The 27,183-nt window shown below is 41.9% G+C and overlaps 3 protein-coding genes and 1 pseudogene across 4 annotated transcripts; 1 reads left to right on the forward strand and 3 right to left on the reverse strand.

Moving 5' to 3' along the window:
- Positions 1-207: 207 nt before the first annotated feature.
- LOC139213932 (cytokine-inducible SH2-containing protein-like) lies at positions 208-2,892 on the reverse strand. Its single transcript, XM_070844645.1, has 3 exons — positions 2,706-2,892; positions 2,091-2,241; positions 208-1,806 (listed from the first exon to the last, which is right to left on the reverse strand). The coding sequence occupies exons 2-3, from the start codon at positions 2,221-2,223 to the stop codon at positions 1,301-1,303; spliced, it is 639 nt and encodes a 212-aa protein (XP_070700746.1). The 5' UTR covers positions 2,224-2,241; positions 2,706-2,892; the 3' UTR covers positions 208-1,300.
- A 2,624-nt stretch (positions 2,893-5,516) lies between these two features.
- LOC139212004 (WD repeat-containing protein 82-like) lies at positions 5,517-16,148 on the reverse strand (annotated as a pseudogene).
- A 325-nt stretch (positions 16,149-16,473) lies between these two features.
- LOC139211441 (pseudouridylate synthase RPUSD4, mitochondrial-like) lies at positions 16,474-20,045 on the forward strand. Its single transcript, XM_070841664.1, has 6 exons — positions 16,474-17,105; positions 17,852-18,059; positions 18,170-18,263; positions 18,374-18,524; positions 18,638-18,735; positions 19,582-20,045. Exons 1-6 carry the CDS (start codon positions 16,697-16,699, stop codon positions 19,783-19,785), a joined length of 1,164 nt encoding a protein of 387 aa, XP_070697765.1. The 5' UTR covers positions 16,474-16,696; the 3' UTR covers positions 19,786-20,045.
- LOC139211415 (transcriptional regulator QRICH1-like) lies at positions 19,986-26,581 on the reverse strand. Of its 2 annotated transcripts, XM_070841663.1 has the most exons (12): positions 26,131-26,581; positions 25,204-25,463; positions 25,043-25,111; positions 24,125-24,250; positions 23,138-24,037; positions 22,524-22,683; positions 22,143-22,297; positions 21,948-22,062; positions 21,762-21,870; positions 21,496-21,647; positions 21,311-21,401; positions 19,986-21,219 (listed from the first exon to the last, which is right to left on the reverse strand). In XM_070841663.1, exons 2-12 carry the CDS (start codon positions 25,450-25,452, stop codon positions 21,027-21,029), a joined length of 2,319 nt encoding a protein of 772 aa, XP_070697764.1. In that variant the 5' UTR covers positions 25,453-25,463; positions 26,131-26,581; the 3' UTR covers positions 19,986-21,026. The 2 variants fall into 2 exon arrangements, with proteins under 2 accessions (XP_070697764.1, XP_070697763.1); XM_070841662.1 differs by having other exon boundaries at positions 25,204-26,581.
- Positions 26,582-27,183: the final 602 nt, after the last annotated feature.

Consider the following 27,183-nt stretch of genomic DNA (forward strand, 5'->3'; position numbering starts at 1 on the left):
CATGAAAACAGCAATACTAAAGCCTCACGTTCAACTGTATGTTCAAGTGGGCGGTGAAAAAATTTTCTTAGGTTTATTTTTCTGATGCCCAGAGGGATGTATGACCATCTTCTGAGAACATAATCATTTTGTAAAGAGATATCCTTCAATAGCTAACAACAGTTTTTCACAAATAACTTTATTAACGGTCATTTTGGCTGTCAGAGCTTTACATGTTCAAATGGAAGATCTGATTTTAGGGAAGGATTCTGCACATAAAAGAAATACAAAATACACACCGTACCCTGTCTTTTATTTTATCCCTTAAAATGACTCATCAGCCACCTCTGGCTCTCATGTCAGCATGTCATAGTGTTTCACCTCAGTCCTTAAACCACTCGTAATATCTGTAACAGCATGTCTTAGCACTGTACCCTCAGCTATTTAAATCCTACATTATGCTCTGATTGGATTTGAAACCCAGACATGCAGAAAGAAGAAGAGAGTCATTAAGGTGACGCCCAGCAGGGAACAAACCTCTTGTGTCTCTCCCCGACTGCGCAGAACTCTGTTGAATTTTAATGAGCAAAACACATGCTGCATCAGGGCAGCCATAGCACCGAGAAACAGGAGGAAAAGAGATATCTAAGAGATTTTCTGATGACCACAGTGGTGCCCAAAAGTTGCAAGTTTTACAAGAGATCACTGTTGGCTCAGCCTTCAGACGCACTTCACCAGATTTCATGAAAAGTGATTAAAACTTTGCAAACTTCAGGTTCTACAGCGCCTGCAGAATGAGCTCCAAAGCAGAAAAAACTGAGATCCCAAGATGAAAACCCAAATCATGACGTTATCTCTAGTAGAGCAACAAACCAAACAGTTGCTGCTTTTTTCGCTGATTTATTATCAGTAAGTCTGGGTTTTCTTGAGGGAAAACAATTAGAACCATTGGTCCAAATCATGCAAAAAAGAACCTTATTATATATTATATATATAACCTCTTCTTACTGGTCAGAAATGAAGCAAAATAAAGAGAAACATATTGGCATTGGAAAAGTAAAAATATTACAGTAGCTGCAACAGACATAGAAAAATAGAATTTTTGAGGACAACAGTAGCACTGTTGTAAGACTGAGCTCATTACTGAGTAGTGAGGTCACATTGACGTTTATTGTACTTAAACCGCTTCGATATTCCCCCTCTGGGCTGTTCTCTGTTGCCTCGGGTGTCAGACTGTCCCAGATTCACAGTGTGTGTTCATGGAGTGTGACCATGACCCCTGTCGCTGTCTCTGTGTCCCGTGCCAGAGGGACAGGGACCCTCATATGTGGAAAGGGTAGTCCTGCAGGTAGTGCAGCAGAGGCTTTGGGAGTGGTAGCTGGTCGCGGCTTTTCGTGTGTCTATTGATGGCGAGGCGGGTCAGGTGCTGCAAAGAAGAGAAGGCCTCTGGTCTATGCAGGGGGTGCTTGAGCCTCAGAGGCACTCCGCTGTCCTTTGCTGAGTGCTTGGCAGGGTCAGGCTTTGTTTCAGGATGGATGTCACTGGACGCCTGGCCCTGCGGCGCGTGGCCCGAGCCCGTGTAGTGCTGTATGAGGCTGAGCACGTCTGGGAAGGACTGCAGGTGAGGCAGGCCGGGGGTAATGGAGTCCAGCCAGAACAAGCCCCTGCTGTACTCTATGCGCACACTAGTAGGTCCACAGCGGGTCTTCACCGACAGGGCCAGCATGTACTGAGGATGGCTGCTGTCCCGCATGAGGAACGTGCCTTCAGACTTTTTTAGCAGAGCCTCCCGAGCTTCACTTGCCGAGATGGAACCCCAGTACCAGCCTGAGACCAGACAGATGGTTTGGATATCAGTTTTAATTTCTATTTTTACACGATTGAGGTTTTGATGAACCACACAAACAGTGTTAGTGACAGTGTGGGCTAGTGTTGATTCCTAAACTTGCTCCAGTTCTTTTGACACTTACAAACACATGCACAAACGTCTAACTTATAAAATGAATAATGCTCATATGAGATGGACTCAAAAAAACAAACAAAAAAAAAACAGTCAGACTTTGTATTTTGATGAAAATGTGAAGTCTAAATCAGTGAGACCGCTGGTGTACCTGAGGTGTGTAGATACTGGAAGGTGGTGGTGATGCAGCGGAGGTCCTCTGCTGGGTCCCACGGCGGAGGAGAAGGGTGTGGGCAACACGAACCTCCTCGCTCCTCCTGATGGGAAATGGTCACTGCAACCATTTCTGACTGACAGCAGCCCTGTTGGCGTGATGTTGACACTGGTGCATCAACAAAATAATAACTTAAATGTGAAATATCAAGTGAGACTTTTGTACAAGCTTATAAAGTATTCTGCTCCGAAGGCTCTCTAAAGTAAAGTAAGTTTCATCTCAGCTGTTAAATGTATGTTTTGGTCGCACAAGTGACTTTAACATATCATCACCAGTGTTGACCAAAATGATCTGAAAAGCACAAAACCAACCAACTCAACTGAAGAATAAAATAAATAAACCAACAACAACAACAAAATACTCCACAACACAGAATTAAAATTAACTGTGAAAAATAACTAATTAACAGGTTTATATAGCGAAATTCCATTATAATCTTTCAGGTACATGACAATTACATTAGGTTATATATTCATAAAGAATGCTGGAACACAACAAACTTTGAAACATCAGATTAACTGTATTTATGTCATTCGTTTAAAATAATCTTACCTTAAATCAAGGAAAATCATAAGGATCGCGACCAGTTTGAGTAAATAAAACAGTGCAGGGAATAATCCAGCAGCTCCTCACAGTAAATAATTAATCATCACAGTCGATAAATGAGAATGAAAAAGAAAACATCCCTTGCAACTATGTGTTGTAGTCCTAAAAAATGAGAGAAATATCCGTGTGTGTGTGTGTGTGTGTGTGTGAGGCGGAGCTCTTTATTCAGTCAACTGCGGCGCAGAAAACAGCTCAGCTCACTGCGGACGGACGCAGGTTCCAGGAATCTGTTTCCAGGAAAAGGTTTTGTGTTTCAGCGCCCGCAGTGACAGACGAGCTGCTCTCTGCACGCACACGCACACACACACACACACACACACACACACACACACACACACACACACACACACACACACCACTTCCTGTAAGGCCTTCAAATTAAGCTCATCCTAACCCTGTTGTGATTGAAAAGTTTGTGAATATTAGAAGTATTGAGTTCGTGAGTCTAGGACCTCTATTGCAACCTGATCCAACCCCAAAAATTTGAGCCAATGATGTAATCATTTGGACTTTGACACTTACATTTCCAATAACAGCTGCTGTAATTAAAAAAGACATGACTTGGAATAAGCTCAGCCACCATCCAAACTACTTTAATACACTTTGGGTCTCCACGTAAGGTAGGCCTAAGAGCCTGTAAATCCAACACAGAATCAAATGTGACTGATTGTGATGTTTTAATAGTTTTGATCTGTCCATCACCTGTAGTTCTTTCAACACTGGCAGTTTTCAGTATTTTATTTTGAAGATTCGTAGCGGTACTTCCGGTCCTGTGTGCGTTACCTCTGGTTGGCTTGACGGAGCTGTCGACAGTAATGTGTTTAATGATGCATTTTCGGTCCAATGGAAATCCAGCTTTCCAACCTTTACACATCATTGTTACACGATGTAACGTTTGTGTTGTTTCAACATTATAACTTTAGCATTTAAAGGTTATTTTCAGCACACATACACTCAGTGAGGTACAGTTTGGTTAAAACTGTGGTGTACAACACTGAAATGTATTAACCTCCAGTCTCTTGTCTCATTAATTCTCTCCCCAGGCTCCCCATCGTGTTTTTAACATGAACTTTTCAGCCGCAGTGAACATTTCTTGTTAAACTATCGAGAAGGAAATTACCTCCGTGGCGCAAATGGGTGATTTGATTTCCAGGAAATTAACTGTGTTCCCATGTAAAAAGATAATGACCGCTTAAAAGCTGTCATTCAGCTCTGAACTGCGTTTCCAAGAAAGAAGTGTTCACATTCACCGCTTTTCCCGTGAGGCCTGAAAGCAGCAGAGCGCACTGAAGGCTTTTGAGTAGAGAGGCTTCCTGGAAACACACACACACACACACACACACACACAACACACACACAACACAGATTGACCTCTGCTGCTGAGCTGTGATCCCTGCTGCTGGCCTGCATGACTATAGGACATCACACACGCACACACACACACACAGAAATGAAGGCACAAACGGTAGAAAATAAAGAAAATATTTTATTGTAGGACCATGTAAAATAGCAGCCTTCAGGTGAGTTCAGTCTGACCTTGCTCAGGTGACTGAGGAAGGCAAAGGCAACTGTGAATGTGATGTGGATGAATTTGCGTGCGGTCAAGACTGAACTGTGGATACAGCTTCACCGAGGCAACTGAAAGGATAATCCACCTTAAAACAGGCATTTCATGGCCATTTCTCAATGACTGTGACAAAGTCGAATCAATGTTACAGAGGGGATGTGACATTCATTCAACAGGGACAGTCATTGGCAGATTTAATTGATCAAGAAAATCATATAATGTATAAAAAGCATTTTAACTCTTTAACATCCAGTTTTTATCTGAGGGATCTGCTGGTTGCCTAGCAACTGGGATAACCAACCATAATGCTGCAACTTGTCATTTTTACATTTGTTGTTCGGAATAAATATATTAAATATAATGTGTTATTTAGTGAGCTTTAGAGGTAGCGGATGGTGGATTTTGTCAACTTTGGACAGAGCCATGCTAGCCGTTTCCCCCTGTTTCTAGTCTTTATGCTAAGCTAAGCTAACTGTCTGCTCCCTGTAGCCTCATATTAAGCATGCAATCACGAGAGAGGTATCAATCTTCATATTTAACATTTAGCAAGAAAAAAATATTAATAGTAATAAATCCTACTGGCTCCACATGGTCTGACAGCATCATACATCGAACCGAACAAGAGATGTGGGCGAAGCTTCAGGGTCTGAAAAGTGAAGCCAAGCCCTGAGTAAAGTCTGCAGTTCAACCTCTTTATTAAAGCTATCTTTGTCTTTACACAATGACAAATTCAGACTTACGATGCTGTGTTTTAATGACTTTAAGCATTACATGAAATGGTGAAATGTAAGAATTCAAAATGTTTTGTGCATCATTTTTTTTTTACACATTTTCTCAAAAATATAGTCCGACATGTTTGGTATATCTGGAAAGGAAATCCACTACAATTGAAAATAAAATTGTGTTTGTTATGACTCAGACACCGGTACTTAAGTAGGGTTTAAACAAATAAGCGCGTTTGTAGATTCGACTTTATCATGTAGTCATGTAAAATTCAATTTATTTTGAATGAACCAAAAGCGTCCACGTCACCCTAGTTACAACTCAAATCCTTGGAGTGTATTTTTAAGACAATTTAGAGTCTTAACCATCACTTTCAGAAAAAAATGTTTCTTGATTGATGATTCTTGTACCACAAGAAAATGTCTATGAAATTCTGCTTTATGGTGGATCTATTTTGTCCTGTTTTCAGTGTGAAATTCACGTGCGTAAGAAAAAAGAAGAAATGGCTAGAAGCTAAACAGTTAAATAACAAGTAAATTCATAGATTCATCGTGTTGGGTTGCTTGTGTACTTGTGTATAATGTCTGATGTGCGTGTGTGATGTCTAACTTTCTTCCCCATTCTCCCCTGCACCCTTGATGAGGCGTTTGTTGCCCCTCTTCCCCCCCGGTCCGCGGGGCTTGGCAAAGGCCTGCTTTAAGGTGTGCTCCATCGGGTGGACCTCCTCGTACAGGAAGTCTTCTGTCAGGCCGTCGCCACTGTCTATTTCCATCTATACACACAGAGCAACAAACAGATTAACGCCTACTCTTAACAGTATGATGAACTAAAATGTTCATTACCATCATATCCTTTAATCTTAACACATTATGGTTGTTTATCTCTCTTTAACCATTACTGATTGTGTGTGTTATTTTTTATTTGTAGTTGATTTGGATGACCTGCACCTTTTTAGTGACCTCCAGCTGGTAGTCTCTCTCCACGTCATCCAGTAGCCTGTTCTTACAGCTGGAATACAACATCCGCTCCTTGATACTGCAGGTGTACCCAGGCATCGAATATATGAACACTGGAAGACACATAAAGTCGTCACTTGAGCGGCTGATATTTGGTGCTTCACTGGATCAGGTCTATCAGATCGGTTCTGCTCTTAAAGCTCTCCCACCATCTCTAAACCAGACAGTACCACAACATCTAGTAACATCTAGAAGACGAGCAGAAGTGCTTGTGTTGAGCCACTGGAAAACTAATCAACAGTTGCAGTTTTGAAAAAGTTAACCTTACTCTTGTAACATTTGGTCACAATTAATTATTTTTTGAGCCACTTGGGGACCGTGGAGTAAGCTGAAAACACAACAGTTTAAGGCTTTGTCTTTTAAAGTTGATACATATCACCTGTGTGCCTGATGAATGAAAGTTCAATATTCACTCTCTTTTTAGCTCTGTGTTGGTCTCCACCACCTCCTGCTAGATCGCTAACTCTTTCTCTCTGCTGTTTGGTGCTGAACAGTTAGTGTACAGTGGGATCATCAGAGCTTTTTCACTGAAAAAGCTGCCTGCTGTTGCTGCTGGAAGCGACCAGAGATTGATGAGAGCGGCGAGAATAAACCAAAGCAGCAAAGACGGGACATAAAACCAAAGCAGTGAGCTGAAAAGCACCAAAACGCAACGTATAGCTGAGAGGAACTGCAGTCGAGCTTTTCACTGCGAGCGAAACACGCACGTCATTTACTCCAATGTTAAGATACGTAAAAATTCAGATTAGTGCAAACCCCAGGCTGCAGCTGGCGTCACTTGGTGGGAGGATATGAGTGGGATAAAAATACTGAAAAAAGCTAATAATAAAAACAAATTCAGTTTACTTGACAGCAACATGACAGGACTGACCCAGCGCCTCCTGCAGCTGACCCTGGTGGGAATGTTTGAAGATGAAGAAGTGGTATCTGGGTGAATCTGTGGGAATCCTGTAGGGAAGCTCGTGGGTCTCTGTAGGATTGGTGTGAACCAGCTCAATGGTCTCTTTCTCTACATCCAGCCTCTGCAACACAACATACACAAACAAGCTTTGTTCGGGGTCAAGTCATGCACAGTCAATTATACTGACAAACACTGACACACAGCTCATTTTTGTGAGTATTTAGATTAGTTAGATTTTGCATGCTGTCACTGGTCATAAAGGTTTTCTGTTCGGGCTCACCAGCTGTATGTAGTTGATGCGTCTGTGTTTGAGCTGCTGCAGAGCTCGTTTGGCCTCTTCTTGTAACGGGAATGCGAGACCTTGAAGAGTTTGTGCCCTTTTGTCTAAGCCAAACTCCATGGTAACCTGCACAATAAAACAGAATGTGTGCCAACACATGACAGAAAATAATTTTTAACAGCATAGTAACAAACCCTCGCTCGTGCCGTTGGAGTCCCAATTCGTCTGCGTTCATCCTGCAGGAAAGAGACAGTTTTCACATCAGTCCTCCTCTATCTTCTTCTCTCACACACATGCACAGTTGGATTTGTATTAAGAAGAAAATCTACCTACCCATACAACTTTATCCTGCAGGAAAACAGTAGAAACATACAGGATGAGTACACATACATACATTAAGTACAACGTTCATGTTTTATTCGGGTGGTTTACATTGATTAGACTTTACCTCTGTGACTTTAATTCGTTGTAATTCCCGCTCGGCTGCTGTGAGTGGAGCTGGAGAGGAGCAGGAGGACATGTGGCGCAGGTATCCCTGGAAGCACAGGTCATCCTGCAAACAGGCACGCAAACAGGATGCTACTTCATCACCAGCGGCTGGAGATTCACCGATCAGCTGTCACACTTTAGGGATTTCGCTCACCTCAACTGTGCCAAATATTTCGTCTTTAATGTGACCTCCTCCAAACTCTTTCTTCAGTGTGGCACGGGTGGCTGCGTACACCATCTTCTGCCTCACCTGTCAGTGCCGGGACAGACAGGAGGATATACTGAACATTAATATGGTTTTATTTTAATTTGAGCATTTTATGCAGGTTGTGCTGAGGGAGGGTTTGCTAGTGTTTAAAGTCTCCTGAATTTAACACCCTGCTTTTTATTGTTCCTTCACTTGGATGTTTGAGTCTCCAGACTCCAGAGGGCTGTTTTTTGCATTCACTTGCTGAAGGAGGAACGTTTCTCTGTGCTCGCTTTAGATCTGAGTTTAAAGGCGTGTACATACAAGCAGTTTGGATTATTGTCCAATATCCAGTTTGTAATTTATGCATTTAACCTGAAACTTTCAGTTCACATACACTACAGTGAGAAAGGACTTTTCATTCAGTTCAACGTTGGAATTTAACAATAATTGCATATTCAAAATCTATGTTTTTAGAATGAAGGAGGAGTAGATATCATTTTAAAGCATTTTTAACTTGTTAATCGAACACCTTTTTGGAAAAACTGTATCAGATACAAATTATTATTCAAAGCACAGACTTTATATGTCTTAAAACATGACTGTATACTCAATAAACACAATGGTATTTTTCATTTTACATACTTTGCTCTTATGGAGTTTTATTTAGTATCCGATTTACATTTAGTAGAAATTGTAATTTAAAGGTGGAATGACGTAACTACACAACAAATGCTGGATGTGTTTAAAGCTTAATATCATACAAACAATAAATCATCACACCTTTTTAAAAATTCGAATGCTTTTACAACTGTGGTTGTTGTTACTAGTTTCCAGTAAAAACTGTTATAATAGAAGCCTAAACATGTGTTTATATATTTTTTTCCTGCATTTAAAAAAATAACTTTAAAATGTTGCCTTGGCTTAAGTTTAACGATAGTTTTAATGAAAGTTTAATGGAAGTTTTAATGAAAGTTTAACGGAAGTTTTAATGAGAGGTTTAATTTAGTTCAGTTTAAGTTTTTTCAGAAATGTGGTTTATGTTTTATTTTAAAATGTGACTATGACAATGGCTATGACTATGATGACACATCAACAGACATACTGGTGACTGGTCAGGTGACCAGGCGATGAAGATCCACTCATATCCCTGTGCATTCTGGGAGTCCAGACGGTAGAGGATGTAGCACGGTTCCTGAGGCGTGAGCAGAGGAAGCAGGAACTGATCATAATCCTTGTCCCAGCTCTGTGCCGGCTCTCTGTACCAATCTAGCACCAACTCCTCTGCAGACACAAAACGTGCATCAGCAAACTCTTCTCCGGATTTAGAACAAGTCAACTGAAAGCTCGCTTGTGTCAAATCTTCTGAACACAACATCTCATTTTTACCATTTCTGATGACAATCTTCATTACTCTGATGGCACCTCCCCTCGCGCGGGCCAGAAACTCTTTCAGCTCAGATGTTGCTAAAGTAATCAGATATAAGGCAGACAAGTCAAAACTGAGGATGGGGGGTTGAAAGCAAGAGAGACAGAGTTGGGTAGGTAAGAACCTGAGACTCCACTTCAGGGAGAAAATTTGATCCACTGCCAGATAGTCACGCCATCACCTAAAGTGGCTCAGACAGAGGGAGATATGTAACAAAGAACCACGGACACATTTGAGTATGAGGGATAGAACAACCTCATCCTTCCACAAATTTCAAACCAGAGAATTGCAGTTTGGTACCGAAAACTAGATTTAGCCTTTTATTGCGCTCCCTCCTTCTCTCTCACCATGGTTACCCAACACAGCGGTCTCATAAATGATGTAAGAGCAGGTGAGAAAGGTGAGAGAGGTACGCTTCTGCCAACCCGTCCCCCTACGCTCCAATTACCAAATGCCATAACACACACATATATACGGAGCCTCTAAACTATCCATAAGTGCCTGTAGGTGCTAAATATCAACATTACAGTTGTCACAACATAGACAGCAGATATTTAACCATCACTCATATGCCAGTTTACAAATTTATAGATGTTTAGCCTTTAAAGTCCACAATTATTTATATCCACAAGGGGCCACTTTAAGATGATCCTAAAACTCCTTTTTTGAGGATATAGGTCATTATTAGTGAGATTGTGAGGATGTTCTACATCTGCGATGGCACAGCTCAAATATATTTAAAAAAAAAAAAGCACCCAAGCTGAATTTGGTGACAACTAAACTAATACAAGAAAAACACCCTGCTTTAGTTTAGTTTACAGAGTTTTCCTGAAAAACTGAACTCACCGTTAATTCCAGTTTGGTGTGACATCTTTTGGCAGTCGCTTCACACTCCTCTCATGCAAGAAGGACCAGGTCCAGGTCTCTGTGTCCTAGCTCTTCTTGCTCAGCAGGTAGGCTGCCTCTACACTGATGGCAGACAGATGGACCCACGCGCATCAGTGACATAAACGCCTCGAGGGTGACTTGGGAGATTCCTAACACTTGAAATACAATCTGCGGAACTGTGGCTGATGAGTAATAACGTGCCTGTCAGTGGATATGCCACCCTAACCACTGATCTAAAACTCTTTGCGTATCGATGACCACAACTTTAAAGGTCTCAGTGGGGGAGCCTCTCCCAAGTCACACACTGTCCTGTCCTGCACTGTGTGTGAGGGGGAAACCAGCCTCATGACATCAGTGGTCAGTGCGGTTGTTTTCAGATGCTGTCAGGGGGCCTCATGTAACGACATTTTATCACTCATTCACATAGAGTGGCCGATCAACTCAGCCAGACGCAAGTGCATGATCTCAAATTCCAGCCACCTGGTCACAGAAATGTGACACCAAGCAAGAATCTAACTGCTTCATTTCAACATTGTTCAATGGACCAAGAGTTGGCTGTTTCATGTAATTGTGCTTAGTGGATTTTGATCGGCAAAGTTATTTTTAACAGTGAATGTAAAGGTGAGAATAGGGAAGGTACCTCAAGCCCCAACTACACGCTATCAAAATGTGAGAATGTGATGTTTCTTATGGCAAGATATAAACACTTTTTATCCCACAGTGGAGGTAAAGAGCTCCAGATCCTGTGTGTGTACACTAAAAGAGTCGGTACTAATGGAAGTACTAAAATACTAAAGGTCCCATTACCCATTACACTGATAACAACAAACACAGGTTAGTGTAGTGTGTACAGTAGGTATAATGGGGGGGTTGGTGAGGGTGAAAAAAGTTGGTAAGAATGTGAGAGCCAAACGCTTAAACTATCACACCTTATTTCTCCGTTTCTCCTTCCACACATCTTTCACACACGCACACACACACACACACACACACACACACACACACACACACACACACACACACACACACACACACACACACACACACACACACACACACACACACACACACACACACACACACACACACACACACGTAGGTGAGAGAAAGATAAGTGTGTACCTGTGAGGTTACCTGTGATGGGATCATCCATTATTCACTCAGTGGTGAGTACACAACCCAAGCATCTATACATTATTCAGCAGATCCCCCACCCCCCTCCTCTACTTCAGGAAGACACACTTTATGTGCACAAAAAAAAAAAAGGAAAGACACCCATTCATCAAATTGATTAAAACTGCCTGCGTTTCTCTCACGCTTGCATGTGTCTTCACTGATTGGTTTACTGACTGAATGAACTTCTGTTTGCACCTGTTAAGTGAGCTCATGTACGTGTACCAACACTGATATACTAATCCTATAATTACCTAAAAAAGTTTATAAAGACCCTGCGTTATTCAAGGTTGTAATTATTTGTATACAATGAGTTATATACAATACAATATAATACAATCTTATTAATGTCGCTCTTTTTTGTGTTGGAGAAATCGTGAAAAATCGACATTTTTTTTCTCAGTAACTTTGCTCCATTTATTGGGGCTGTATGAAGCTGATGAAATAGTTAGTCAATCAACAACTATTTTTATAATTGATAAATCCACCTAAAAACCTACTTACAGCTTCTCAATAGTGAGGATTTGCTGCTTTTCTTTGTGTTATATTACATTAAAGTAAATATAGTTGGGTTTTGAACTGTTGGCTGGACAAAACAAACAATAGGAAAATGTCACTTTTAAGAAGATTTAAGAAATTGCGGTTCACATCTTTCACCATTTTCTGACATTTTATAGACCAAACAATTAATCAAAAAAATTGTTGGCGGATTAATAATCATTAGTTAAAGCCCCTGTATGTCAAGACTGATCTGTTGTATGACAAAACTAAGGATCCAAAAAAAGGAAAATAACACTATTTTATCTAAAACTGTTTATTTGAACAATATTCAAACAATAAAATTTAACATAATTATCATGCACCTGAATTGTGTAAAATATTTTTAACAGGAGGTATGTGGCATTTTGTCACAGCTGGATCAACTCTTTTAAAAGTTTAAAAATACTGCAGGTAAAAAAAGCTTAATGTAAACTAGAAAAAAAACAGTTTTTTTCTCTGATAAACTATTAGGCCATGAGGTTCTCATTGGGCCAAGAAAGGTAGTCCAGCACATGAACGTATCCTGCATCACTAGATGATTACGACGTGTTTAACGAGGACTCATTTTGGCAGCATCCTTCTATAAGTCATCAACACACGGGAGCCAAAATGTCTGTTAGGAGAACAGAAAAGGAAAACAAAGTGAGCACTGTGTTCATGGCAGTTTGTCCACCAGCTGCTATTGTACATGAGACACTGATGTGGGGTGTTTGATCTCACCATGTTAGTGCAGGCACTAGCAAACGTCATGTATCTGGGGTTAAACTGCAGTGTGTTGATGGGTCCTGGATGTTTCCCATCCAGCACAGCCACCTTCATCCCGCTCTCAGTGCTCCAAACATGGACTCTCCCGTCCTCTGAGCCTGCACAACAAGACATCTTTTAATCGAGAAAAATCTTAGAGACCAAAACGTAAAACAGAGGTTCTTCCGCTTACCGATCATGACAAACTGCGAGTCGGGGGTGAAGCAGGCCTCCAGAGAGATGCCTTTACTGTTGTTGTAGCCCTTAAAATGAGCAAAGATAGGAAACACCTTCAGGTGATAATACTAATATACAGACCGATGTAATCCAGGAGGTTTGTGGCACTGTGCGCCTCTCTTACAGAAAAAGTGTGCAAAACGGATCCACTGAAAGCATTCAGGATGCGAATCATCCCTCCGTTAGTGGAGATGAGAATCTGTTTCCCATCATTACTGAATTTGAGTCCTGTCCAGTCACAGGCGCGATTAAACGTCATCTCAAAGGAGGCAAACGGACCCTTTTCACAGAAAGAGTAAACACATTTTAAATACAGCACAACAGAGAAAACACGACAGCGGGTTTATGAAGGTCAACTCCCCTGTTTTTACAAGTGAACAACCGTAAACCAATAACACACAAATGTGCATTTCACCTTGTCAAACGCGCGGAGGTCGTATAATTTAATGGCCTGTGATTCCACCCCTGCAGCAAATATCAGACCATCAGGGTCAAAGGAGCAGACAGGCTTCCCCAGTGGATTAGTCAAACCCTGAAACATAAACACACACATATACACACACACACATACATTTGAGATATGCAAAAGTATGACCACCAAATTTCAACGTTCCTAATTGATGTCCGACGGCTGTTATACATTGATTATAATGATGTCTCTCTTTCTATCAATCTTTGTTTACAGTATAGTGTGTTACAGCATTTATATTCTCCAAAACAGACATCTTGGCTTTAATAAGAGTTAATGCAGCTGTGGCAAAGTCCCACATAACTCCTGTTAAAAGTATGTTTTTGTTTTTACACATCTCAGATACATAATAATTATATGAATCCAGAGTTTTTTTTGTTTGAATATTGTTTAAATAAACAGTTTTAGATGAAGCTACTGTGTGTTGGTCCAGTTTTAGTGTAGCAGTGGTTCCTCAAGCAGGTCTGGGGACACCCAGTGGTCACAACTAAAATGTATATTAAAAGGGGGTTTTGGTAACTGCTGATACGCAGCACCTTGATCTGCAGTAATTTGGGACGTCCTGATCTAAAGCGCTAACGGTTGTAGCAGCAGCTGTAATTACACATTTGAGTAACTGCCCACAGAGAGCAGAGGAAGTGTCATTTTCCAGACTACTCACTTGACAATTTGGAGAGCGCAGGTCCCAGATCCGAATCGTCTTATCTAACGAGCCTGAGATAAACATGTCATCCACAGGTGACATGGAGAGTGTAATGACCCTAAGAATAATGAAAAAGAAAACAAATTAGGAACAAATGAACTTTTCCAATCAGTAATAAAACAGGTAAAGTCTTTATATTCTCTTTATTCTGATTAGAAGTGCATTTCAAGAATAAAACTTTCTTTGCAAAGCATCGGATGTAAATGTGAACATATTTCTTTCCATAGTTTTATCTTCATTTTAGAATAAGATTAAGTACTAGAATAGGATAATGTAGGGAATAGAGTCCAAATCTGTCTTCAAAGATGAAGAGATTATAAAAATGTGCTTTTTTATGGAATTCATATTTATAAAAAAAACAAGCTGTAGCCCCTTGGTTTGATCTGATTGAAGGTCAATTAGGATTGAAATGCTCTACAGTGAACCAGTGTTACATTTTTATCCTCCCTCTGGGTTCAGGGTGGTCCTGGTGGGTGCTTTTACTCACCTTGCAGTGTGACCTGGGAAATACCTGATGTACTTGTTGTCAGTGAGTGACAGGTATCGGATCGTATCTACAAGACAAAGTACCATATTTTAGTTTGACAAACGGAGTAGAGGGATAGTGGATTCTAACAGTGGGCAGAGAGAGGCTTGAGTATAATAAACCAGCTGTTTAAGGGCAATGAATTAAAATCTTTTGCTCAACTCCAAAATCAGTTCACATTCCCGTAAACAATCCATTCTAATATCTATCTAATAAGACATTACATTAAAAGCCATACAGAGAGGGATAAGATTGAAAGAGACCCAACAAGTACTGAACATTATATTATGGTGATAGAAAAACGCTTGCTGATTGTTAACAGCAGAAATGTGAATGAGAAATTGAGTTAGAATTAAATGTAATTACTGGGACTTGGGAGAATATCTGTTTATGTCACCAGAAAGGTATTAACGGTTATCTATGGAGAGAATTGAATTGAATTTTCCAGGACTCTGTTGACAACTCTCACAATCAGCTCTATGTAGGAGGAAATGTGGGATGAGAGGTGACCTTACTCAAATCTTCTGGGACGGCCCAGTACTGCAGGGAATTTGGCAAGAGATGAGATTGAAATAATAATGCAAATTGCCATCCCAATGCATCCTGTCTTGTTTCTACTTGGAGATCCACCACAAAATATGACTGCAAAGACCAAAGATATATAATAGCACATTTTTTCATTCATTAGAAAAATGTTAACTTGGAGGAAAACGCTTTTGCTGACACAAACTCTATGAACTGAAACAAGTCTACACAGTGGAACATGTGACTGCAAATTATTTTTCTTGTACAAATTTGGTCTCCAGTTTGTTGTACTCAGGTATGCAAATGCTATGATGTGGACAGATACCGATATGAAAATTTAAATAAAGTTGTAACGCATTTTTTATTATCTTGTTTAGCAATAGCTGACTGTCTCTATTGATTGTTACCATCCAGTTTGTTGGAGCTGTAGACCACAGTCTGTGTGTCTCCGTGTGGGTAGCGGATGAGGTCTACTCCATATTTCTTGCTGAACAGGGTCCTTCTGGGTCTGAGAGAGAAGACAAAATATTTAAATCTGCTATTTCATCGCCTGATGAACGCTGCTGCTCTGTCACGGTCCCAAATACAGAAATGCATCATTATTTTCTGCATAAATGCATTAGGTTAATTACACAGTCACCACTTGTTCTTTAATGTAATAGTATTGGTCACTCACTTTCCTTCTACGATGTCATATAACACAATACAATCGTCATCGCTGCTTGAAATAGCATTTTCGCCATTTGGGCTGAAGTCCACACAGTTGACTTTCTGGGAATTTTCTCGATATGTCCTGGCGACCCTGAAACTCCGCAACACGCTGTCTGTGATCTTCATGTCTGCAGCAATTTTATTTTCTTTAAAAATTTCACTCTAGAAAACCAAATGGTTTCTCTCCTCCTCAGCTCCGCCACTTTCTTCTGATTTCGTGAGGCCTGCGGGTCTTTTCTGTGGTTTTTCTGGTCAAATAATGCACGGGCAACATCATTAATGAAGACAGGCGCGAAACAAACCCTCACATTTTCAGGACTGTAAAATCTCAAGCTGTGTGTTATTCACAGCCTTCAACCATACAGCAATTTGTAGTAACAGAGATATGTTCGGTTTGTACCTCATCCTCTACCAGGTGGGCGGTGTTTTCCAATCATATTAACATTCCGTGGCTTCAACTCAACGGGCAGTAACAGAGTTTAAAACGAGCACATGTAGCGTCAGGAACAGGAAATGACATCACATAAACACAGGAAATCATTGCTGCGTTTGTTATCCACATGAACTGTATTTTGTAAAATTTTACTCATAAAAACTATAATAACTACGAACCCATAAAATTAATCATAATTACCTGAACGAGTTTAGCTTTCATTAAACACTATTACAACTATTAAAATATTTGAGTAGTTTATATTTTGGATAATAAAGTTTTTATATTTTTCATTTGAAAGGCACAACCCGGAAGTTGTTTACCGGCCAGCATGTGTCCTCTGAGGTTGATGTTTGTATCTTGAAGCTGATGGAAACAGTCTAGTTAGACTCCACGATGAACACCTGTAGAAGGATCGCTCGTGGTGACTGGACATCCGGCCTGAGCACCGTCCTCTGTCGGGTCAAACCACGGACAAACCTCCGCCGCTGTCCGGGGACAGCACCGTCCCTCAGCCGGGGACAGTCCACCGCCGCTAAACCCAACGCAGGCTCCGACCCGGGAGAGAAACCCCGGCTGAGGGCCATCGACCTGGCACGGAAGATCCAGCAGGAGAAGACGGGGCCACCGGCGGCAGAGCCTCCGGTGTCCGCCCAGCAGAGGAGGGTGGCGGAGCTGAAGCGGTTCAGTCTGCAGCTACAAAACGTCCATCCCAACGTGCTGGCCAAACACCTGCACAGAGGCGTGCTGTACTGGGACAAAGATGTGGTGGTCATCAACAAACCGTACGGTGTCCCTGTCCGAGGTAAACCGACAGGAGCTGTCTGTTTGTGTCACAGGGGGAAGGAAGAGGTGTGTGGGATTATGGGCAGAAAAAAACCATTGATCTATAGTCTTAAAATCTGAGATGATTAGTTGATTAACCCAATTAATTGTCATTCGTCAACTCAAATACTCTCTAGTTCCGGAGTTCATCACCGATTACTCTATTGATCATCTGATTGATTTAATTAGGAAAAAGCAACCAACTATTGTCCAGCCAACAGTCCCCAAACCAAATATCTATAATAAAATGATACATAATACAGAAAAACAGCAAATTCACACATTTGATAAACTGCAACAAGCAAATATTTGGCATTTTTGTTTGAGTGAATAACACCAATAATTAATCATCAGACTTGTTGCTAGTTAACATTCTGCCGATCACTGACAAAATAAACTGAATACCTTTTTGTTGTTGACTCTTCGTTGGACAAAACAAGACATTTTAACTTTTGATTCAGGGAATTATGATCAACATTTTATTTCTGGTTCTGCCGACATACTGTGTGTTCCTATACTGATGATAAGCTAATAATATTGGTCTGCTGATTTATTAGAAGGGCTCTATTCCAATTACCTGCTTACAATACAGCACATTGTAGTATTGCAGTATCAGTATTGGAATAGACAGGCGGTCTTGGATATTGGCAGAAATATCAAAGCATGCTGAAGTTTAAGTACCTGGACCTGAATACATGGACATTTGTTGTTGTTGTTTTCTCTCAGATGACTGTGGAGGTGCATCCGTTTCCTCGGTGCTTCCTGTTCTCTCCAAAATGATGGACGGGATGAAGATCAAGTCTGACTCTCAGCTGCTCCCCTGTCTGGGACTGGAGAAGGAAACATCAGGAGCTCTCCTGCTGGCCAGGAGTGAAGAAGTACTGGAGCACATACTCAGCCTTCACAGAAATAACCAAGTGCAGAGGAAGTACTGGTGAGATCCGGTGTGGGGATTGTAGAATAAGGATTAAAATGGCACCGAATTGTCACAGCACACACTACAAATATGAAGATGACGAACAGTCCTTCACTTTTCCTCCTCAGGACCATCACAGTTGGCGTACCCGTGCCCGCTGAAGGAGTGATCGACATTCCCATCATAGAGAGGGAGGTCACAGGCTCCCAGCCACACTACAAGGTGTCTCTTCTTCTGTGGTTTTCATGCTGTAATAACTATCATTTAGTCAAATAATGAGCTGAGAAAGGTGCAGTTTCCAATCTCACTTCTCTCTTTTTTTTAAATTTCAGATGGCTCTAAGTCCTCTCTTCAGAATGAACGATGCAGGTGATGGCATGACCAGAGTCCGTGCACATCGGCAGGCCCACTCTGCAGTCACCAAGTACAGAGTCTTAGACAGCAGAGGAGGCTGCAGCCTGGTGGAGCTCCAGCCTTTAACTGGTAAGGAGGCGATGCTTTTTTGGGGGGTGAAATAAATGCCAAGGCAGTTTGTTGAATTTATTTTCAAGAGGACGAGACACATCTTCTACTTGTCTGCTTCCTTGTGCCCACAGGAGTGAAGCATCAGATGAGGGTTCACATGGCATTTGCTCTGACGTGCCCCATTCTGGGTGACCACAAATATTCCCACTGGAGCAAACTAGCGCCTCAGGTAAGATATACTAACGATGAACAACAGAGAACAGCGTGACTCCTCATGAATCCAGAAGTATTCAATAGTGGTGCGTTAAAAGTTAGCAACGCTGATAGTATGCCACTCTTGCTTTACTGTTGGGCAGATTCTTAGTGGTTTGTCCTTTTGAGTAGTGCTATGTCTACTGGCATATGGAAATAAATGGTGTGTCACCTGTGCCTCACTAGCTTAGCGACCAAAATAGTACAGCGTTAATAACTTACAGCTGCCTGCAAGTAGTGGTTAGATTCCAGTATAGTATAAGCTAACACTTTGGCTCAGTACCTGGATAGTGAGCACAGCTATGACACAAAGAAATGGTATATGCATGGGAACATTAGTGACATACTATTTACAAGTAGATTATCAGCAGCACACAGCCGACAATCAGCAAATTCCTCCTAAGCAAGAGTGGTTTATCATTAGCTGCTTTTTGATCTCTGCGTCGATCCGGCGTATCTGGTGTTAAAGCTGCACTTCGACAGGTGGATACTCCTGAGCTGTGTTCATCTCTGCACTTCTGTGAATCATTCCTTAATAATTATTGTCTAACAAAAGGGAGAATTGTTTTATTAAAAAGTACTATTGAATGATGGCAAAGAATCATGAAAAAAGGTCAAGTTGTATAAGACACGCTGATTCTTCAGTTGAGGTTGTTTGTGTGCGTTAATCTTTGGCAGGTAAACCCCAATATGAGGTGTGTGGTTTTTCTGCTGTTACACTTTAAATTAACAGGTGACAGTGTGATAATTTGTGTTCAGAATATAGCCTTCGTAAGCATATATTGTGATGCTAAGTGACAAATTTGTTTATTTTGGTGCACAGAAACTACCAGAACGTGTGCTGGGAAAGCTCGGACTGGAGCAGAGCAAGATCCGGTATCTTCCTCTTCATTTGCTCTCTCGACAGCTGATTCTGCCAGGGACCAGTGGAGCAGACATCAGCGTATCCTGCCCCTTGCCTAAATACTTCACACAGACATTGAAACAACTGCAGTTAATTCTTCCTGATGTGAAGAACCACAAATAATCACCTCTTTGCTTTTTGTTTGTTCAATTCTTTGCAATCCAACTGAAGTCTAAATATAGTGGGCATCAGTTGCGAAAGACTTCGGATGGGGGAAAAAAAATAAGAGTATCTTGTGTATCGGTTAAGTGGGAAATTAGATTCATACCAAGCTGGGTTACTGTGAGGTTGTTTGCTAAAATGATCAAACACAGAGTAGAGTGTGTGGGAAATGGCTGTACAGTGTTATATAACTCATTTTAGTAATAAACAAATGAAGCAGAGCTGTATCACTACAACTATTTCTGTCCATGTAGTTCATCCAAACGTACATCATTTCGTGGGAGGCACCGCGAGGCTGTGGACGCCGTTTTAAATAGGCCCACAACTGATCCTTATTTCAAATGTCCACATAGTTTCATTTCCACAGACAACAAAGCGCTAAATACTTTTCATTTTTGAATTGCTTGACATGACTTCTGATACAAGGATTAATACTGTGTTAGCTAAACAAAGATGTTTCCATCTGCATATCCTGTTTAATAACCTACTATACATACATACAGGAATAAGTTGGCAAAAATCCTAGATGGGTGTTTCAATCGCTAGCTTTGACCTGAGAAAAATGTTTCCAATCTCCTGAAGGACCACAATATAGCACTTGACCTTGTGAATATCTGAGGTTTAACTCACTCAATGATCCACAAGCAGAAGTTATGACGTCATTTTTGAAAACAGGCACAAGTTCTTAAGCTTTGAAGATATCAATACATGATCCAAAATGCAGTCCGTATACAAAAAAAGGTTGTGAGCAGTGGTCCCTGCAATTATCCATTAAAATGTATCATAGTGGGACTTTGAAGAGCAGTAAGACTCTGTTAAAGGTCTGTGAGGTTAAGTAGCGAAGGGTTAAATATCCTCTTAATTAGACCGACTTTTACAGGAAAAATTGCCACCTCTGCAGAGGTAAGAGGGCGGCAGCCCAGCGTGTCAGTCCAGCAGTGGGGAAACTACAGCCTCCTTTACTTGCCAGGCAATGGCTTATAAAAGGTAGTCAGTCTAGAGACAGAACGGTCCACCCCAAAACAAAAAATATAAGAAGAAAAAATATTTTTGCCGTCTTGATACACTCCTCAGAGAGATGGTGATTGTTTCAGAAGTTGTTCCATTTGATTTGAGATTGAGGTTTATGGAGTGAGGATGGATACTGCATAGTCAACAGTCCATGACTAGAGAACTGGTTCCCATGAGTCTCGTCAGTCCTCTCAGCAGTTCACGTTGTCTGAACTGACACCGATGATCTCCTGGATCTCTCGGACCACAATGATGCGGGCCAGCATGTGTTCCACCTGCTGATTCGTGAGCGGCTGAGAGGAGTACCACATCGGGCTGTTTGGTGCGACGACAGGCTCTGGAGTCATGTAGTATGCATCGTTGCGTCCCTTAACGCTTTGAGGGCTGAAGATGGAAAAGGGAGTTAGTCTTTTTTTTTGCATGTGTTGAAGAATTATCCAGCTACCCAGGATTTCTGTGATGGAGTGTGACTCACCATTTGAAGAGATAAAAGTCATAAAGTTTAATGGGACAGCGAAGAGGATTCTCAGGATCCTCGGACTGCTCTTCGTACGCGTCATCAGTTCCTGAAACAGATGCCACATCAGGTGAGCAACTTTCTGCTGTCAAAGCCTGTATTTCCTATCAAGACTTCATAGTTAGGGAAACTATGTTTAGCACCTTTCTGTCCTGCACTGTGTGGACCTTGTCCTTTGAGAAGTCGGATACTGGTTGCTTTGTCCTTGGCGTTAGCAGGATTCTTCCTCGTGTGTCTTAGGACCTTGGAGAAAGCTACTTTCATGTGCTGTTCAGGTGTCATCAGGCGGAAATGCCTGTGATACATAAGAAAAATGTATTTTTAAACCACATGCACCCATTGCATCTAAAACATGTCTGTTATTTGAGAACAGATTCGGGTCATTCAGTGCCAAGAGGTGGTTACTCACTTAGTGTTGAAATACATTAGAGTAGTGAGCAATGTGGCTGGTGAATGTGCGCCAAGCTGTTTACACTCCCACAGCATCTCCTCTGTCACGTGACTTGGAATGACATAACCTAAGACGAAAGCACGCGTTAAATAATCCTTTAAATAGAATAATTAAGTGAAATTGTAAATGCTGATTCTCTCTTACCTAACGGATGGACACTGGGTTTCCAACCATCCAGGATTTTGTGTAAACACTCACAGAAACGTGTGTAATATGGATCAGAGAAAATGTCGTCCACGCGTCCATTTTCAAAGAGATACTACAAAAAAGAAATTCACCGGTTAAGTCACTTCGAACGCCCTTTGGCATGATGCACCATTTAAGCATGGCGATACGAACCTTTTGTATACACAAGAAAACATAATATAGGACATCCGACGTAAACTGTTCGTCCTCTGATCCTCGTGCCTCCTGTGTCATCAGGGAAAGACCCAAGCTTAGCTCCGCTACTGCGCTGGACACCAAGTCTTCCTGAAAACGCAGGGGCTGACGACCTGGACACAACCACAGAGAGATGAGGAGAGGCACATTTTTTTTAATGAGTGCTACGTATTACTATGTGCGTATTCTGTAGTACTACGTGAACAGCTCGTACATTAGGAATCAAAACAAAAACAGATATTTAATCCTTAAAATTGTTTCAGTAAGTACATGCTATAGAGATTAGTGTTGAATGACTATCAAATGTGAATGTGTGTAAACAATATTAAGCTGACTCACGCCCTATGGGTGCCAGCTTCGTCTTTTCCTGCTTGTTTAGCTCTGCATTTTTTCGCTTCACCCAAAGGCGCCAGACCTCCAGCCCTTCCTCTGGCTTTAGACAGACAGGAACCAGAATCTCTGTAGGCGGTTCAGCAGGAGCCTCCGTCTCTATTTGACCCTGCACGACAGCAAAGTAAAAATGTCAAAGTTCATGCTGTCTGAGCAGCAAGGATAAAGCACATCACATGATGACAATTCAGCTGGATAATAGTAAAGTAAAGTAGTAATAATTCACATGAAATCCACCTGGAAAGGGAGAAGACAGACAGAAAAGAAACAGAAAGCAGTGAATTTTGACAGTGATAGTCTGTAAACAACAAACAACACTCGGCCTTACATCAAGATTTCGGATACTATTGGCAGCTTTGAATTGGTAGATTTCAGGTATTATTATTATTTCCTCTTACTAGAATTTCCTGACTTTAGGGATGCATGTTTGCATTGTTTTTCAGTCTCATAACAGCACTGAGATTAATTTTAAAATAAGCTGTTAGACACAAGACATAAGACAAATTCAGTTCCAGCCAGGCCTAGGTTTACAGTTGGGCTGTAACATAAAAGTCTGTTCAAACCTGCAGGTGGAGCTGCTGTTCCTGTCCCTCTTCTCCTTGGCTCTGCTGCTGATTTGGGTCCCATATGTGTACCGACTGCGTAGTGTTGTAAGTCCCTCCTACAGTCTGCACTGCCACAGGGATGTGGAGGTTCCCGTTCATGAACTGCGCTGGGAACAGGGTCTGCACTATTTCTTCCTGTGTGTACCTTGATAAGGAGCTGGGGGACATTTTGTCCTTTCCGTTGGTGGTTGTAACTTGCACTGTGCTGTATGTCTCCTGTGGTATGGCAATATGGGTTACACCCTGCTGCTGTGGAGTGGAGTACACAGGGATGGTCCAGGTCTCGCCTGTGGGACCTGTGATCGTCCCAGCAGCGCTGTGCAGCTGAGTGCTGTCAACAGTGAGCAAATCTGGTCGTAGGGACACGTAACTTTGCTGCTGCCCTTGAGGGATGGTTAGAACAGTGGCCACCTGCTGGCCCTGTGGAACAGCATACGATACAGCTACAGGGACATCCACCTTACGCTTCTTGGCAGGTTGGAGGACAGTTGAGACAGTGGCAGACCTCCTGTCTGCCTCCCTGGGAGAGTCCTGTTGCTGTGAAGGAGACATGGCCTCTATGGTCTGGATCTGGATCTGTTGGCCCCCTTGTAGCTGAAAATGTTGGCCACCCTGTAGCTGAAAATGTTGGCCACCCTGTAGCTGAATTTGCTGGCCACCCTGTAGCTGAATTTGCTGGCCACCCTGTAGCTGAATCTGTTGGCCACCCTGTAGCTGAATCTGTTGGCCAGCCTGAAGTTGAATTTGCTGGCCCCCTGGCAGCTGAATATGCTGTGTTCCTTGCAATTGGATTTGTTGACCACTTGACAACTGGATTTGTTGTCCTCCAGCTACAGCTGCCACCAACTGCGCCTGAATCTGGAATACAGTCAGCAGAGTCACAACCCAGCATTAACATCACATGGATGCACTTGATGTGAGTGACTGTTAAAATAAGTCATGTACCTGCTGCTGCTGCTCCTCTGTGAGCTCTCCCTGCTGGACAAGCTGGGCTGCTGAGATTTCCTGCAGGTCCTGCTGAGACGGTGAGGCCACCTGAAGAACCTGGCCCTGCTGTTCCTGAATCTGAACCTGGCCAAGAGGGAGAAATGTAAAGTAAATAATGAGCAGATCAAATAGTCTACAGGTCACAGTCTATCTGGGAATTTGCCAAAGAAACAGTTTCTTCTTCACAGGACAAATGACATTTGCTGCTGAACTTCATCTTTTGTTGTTAAACTTAAAATCCAAAACATAGTAGTTATCTATTGTGGAATTTTCTATAATAGGCTGAAGTAATATTTATAAATTTAACGCCGCACAGTGACAGACAAGTCCAGCAGTAAAGAGAGGATGAATGTTTGATCCTGCTTTAATGTGTAGCCACGACCACGCCTCCTGATAACCAATGGAGAGCAGGAAAACAGAAAATGAATACAAGATTGAGTGAATGTGTTACTGAGTGGATTCACAAGGCACCTCACATTTAAATTTAAATAATGCACATCACTTGTATTGTAGATTTATAATTACAAATTGTAGATTTGGAGTTATCTGAGAGCATTAACGATAGTATCTCTTACTTACAATATAAACATGTAGAATAGAAACAGCAGAATGGCCGCTATACGCTCAGTTGACAGAATCTGAAATTTTACTTTTGTATTGAAATCGTAAATCCTTCCTCACCTCCTTCACTAAAAAGCAAATGAACAAAGCAAAGCCACTCAACTACAACTGAATTTTAACCACTCAAACCCCACTCTGCCGTCTCATGTTTTCCTCTCGACTGTGAGTAATGACAGTGTTTCTGGAGCCTGCCTGCTCCATCTATCTTGTGCAATTCAAACATAGTGAGAAACTGAGTCCGGCGTATAAACTAACCTGCACTTGAAGTGGCTGTTCGGCCTCTTGGTGCACAGACAGGTGAGGTGAGATGTCTGCCGCTGTCACCTGTACATAGATGAAAGAAAAGCACACTGATGAACATGTGTAATATCTTTCGACATCAACAACCACATTAAAAAAAAGGAACCTGCCCTTACCGGACAAGCCAGCTCTAACAAGGAGCCAGCCACCTCGGTGCTGTCTGTGTAGATACAGTTGGTCCCCTGCTGCTGGTACACCATGGCTGTGGTGGTGGCCGCCCCTCCCTGCTGGCTGAACTCCTGCAGCACCTCTGGGCCCTTGGCAAGAGACTCCAGGAACTCCTTCATCCTGTGCTGAGGCACAGAGCGGGCCTTCTGCCGCACATATTCATCAAAGGAGACCACCCCACTCTCCTGGTCATTCATTGTCAATGGACCTGGATACATGAAACACAAACGTGAGAATCTGTTCAAGTCCCAAACAGCTCACAACGGAGTGCACTGAAAGAACAATTATCATCTACAATTAAGAATAGTCCCATGAAGATAATTAGCTCAACAATGCTATTTAAATCCCTGTTATTAAATAGGGGGACGGTGGATCATGTTAGTGAGCACTCGGGACAAAGTGCATGTTGGCTTGTAATACAATGACTGTGCTACGATTCAAGCAACTTTTTCTGGCAACTTAAACGTTAAAGTCAGATATAGGTCACAGCTAAGTCCACATTGATGAGCTATAAAAGATAATGGTAGTTAAATGTTTATAGATCCGCCGATGGAGGTGCCAACAATGCTGACTTTAAGAAGCGACTGTCTAATAATAGTGTCTGCGCTGTAGCTAGGGGTTAGCATGCTAGCTTCACAATGCTAGCAAGGCACTGTGTTGTCACAGCCCATATGGACACTAGACTACAGCTATTCCAACCGCGCCAAACATCAATCTGATGTCTACTGTAAATTATACACATTTAGCTCCACATTTTACTCATTGGATATCAAAAGTGAAAGCAACAGTCTATCCTTTGCGACAACACGACGCTAGCTAATCATTGTGCTAATGTTAGCAGGCTAGCTCGATGGCTGTGGATCCCGTCATGCTACCTTAAATAAAACGAAATCCTCTCCTTTCCGCCAAGGCACGGTGTTTAAAACTAAAAAGCCGATAAACGTCTAACAGCTACCGCCAGCATTCCATTCACTTCGCCACATAGTGCATGTAGCCGCAGTTGTAATCCCGCAAACAATGCAGCGATTAGATTGCGATAAAAATTTAACAGCAGCTACGAGCAGGCGAGGTCTGACGTCTGCTTATTTCAGGGTGAGATCCAGGCGGGCTTCCGCGTAAAAAACAAGTTTCCCAGCTCCGGCCAAGCACTGATGTATGTATCCAGCTGGATCCCGAGTGGTATTACTACAACGACACATGCAAAAATATCAAGAAAACTCTGCAGTGTTTATCCGGTGGGATGTAAAATGACGGAAGTACAGGCCCCGAAAACAAGGAGACTCCTGTCCGGACCGATCCGTCTGTCGGGGGACGGCCTGCCGCGGTGTCCTGATAACAGCAGCTCCAGTCCTGAGCCCGACACCAGCGGTATCATGTGGCTGTGGAAAACTGGAATAACACATGGACCAGAGAGTATAGATCAGTGAACAGACAATATGTATCAAGATGTAATTTGTGCGTTCAAATGGGCCAAAGCAACATTAGAAATCCTCAGGTGAATAATGAGGTAGTAGGTCATTTTATTACCTACTATTTTCCCAAGAGTCTGCCACTAAGAAGAAGAGAGAGAAAAATGACAGGTGAAAGAATAAAGAAGAAGAATAAATGAATAAATAAATAAATTATATATTAACCCCCCCCCCCCACACACACACACACACACATTTTATATATGTAAGTATATGTATGCATAATGTATGGATATTAAATCTGGATTAAAAGCATGCATTATATGCTTTTATCTAGAAGAAGAAACCAATATTTACACTTTTAATTGTTTGGTGATCAGGGTCATCTCTAGATGTCCCAGTGCCTTTGAGAAGTGGTCGAAAGCTCTGGCAAAGCCTAATAAATGGTCCTTATTTTGTCAGACCAATCTCCTCTGCATGTAAACACACCACCAGACTCTGGATATCAAGCTCCAGGTT

This window comes from Pempheris klunzingeri, chromosome 2 (assembly GCF_042242105.1).
Source record: "Pempheris klunzingeri isolate RE-2024b chromosome 2, fPemKlu1.hap1, whole genome shotgun sequence".
In the NCBI taxonomy this organism is placed as follows: Eukaryota; Metazoa; Chordata; class Actinopteri; order Acropomatiformes; family Pempheridae; genus Pempheris; species Pempheris klunzingeri.

What these genes read in the sequence shown, in the direction of transcription:
- LOC139211415 (XM_070841662.1), bottom strand. Translation starts at nt 25,473, where the DNA reads ATGTATCCAGGTCCATTGACAATGAATGACCAGGAGAGTGGGGTGGTC. An exon ending in CAGAGGAGCAGCAGCAGCAG is followed by an intron (nt 24,038 to 24,124) that starts GTACATGACTTA and finishes ACTGTATTCCAG; the next exon opens with ATTCAGGCGCAGTTGGTGGC. An exon ending in GAAGCTGGCACCCATAGGGC is followed by an intron (nt 22,298 to 22,523) that starts GTGAGTCAGCTT and finishes GGTTGTGTCCAG; the next exon opens with GTCGTCAGCCCCTGCGTTTT.
- LOC139211441 (XM_070841664.1), top strand. Translation starts at nt 16,697, where the DNA reads ATGAACACCTGTAGAAGGATCGCTCGTGGTGACTGGACATCCGGCCTG. An exon ending in GCTCCCAGCCACACTACAAG is followed by an intron (nt 18,264 to 18,373) that starts GTGTCTCTTCTT and finishes TTTAAATTTCAG; the next exon opens with ATGGCTCTAAGTCCTCTCTT. An exon ending in GGAGCAAACTAGCGCCTCAG is followed by an intron (nt 18,736 to 19,581) that starts GTAAGATATACT and finishes TTTGGTGCACAG; the next exon opens with AAACTACCAGAACGTGTGCT.
- LOC139213932 (XM_070844645.1), bottom strand. Translation starts at nt 2,223, where the DNA reads ATGGTTGCAGTGACCATTTCCCATCAGGAGGAGCGAGGAGGTTCGTGT. An exon ending in CCAGTATCTACACACCTCAG is followed by an intron (nt 1,807 to 2,090) that starts GTACACCAGCGG and finishes GTCTGGTCTCAG; the next exon opens with GCTGGTACTGGGGTTCCATC.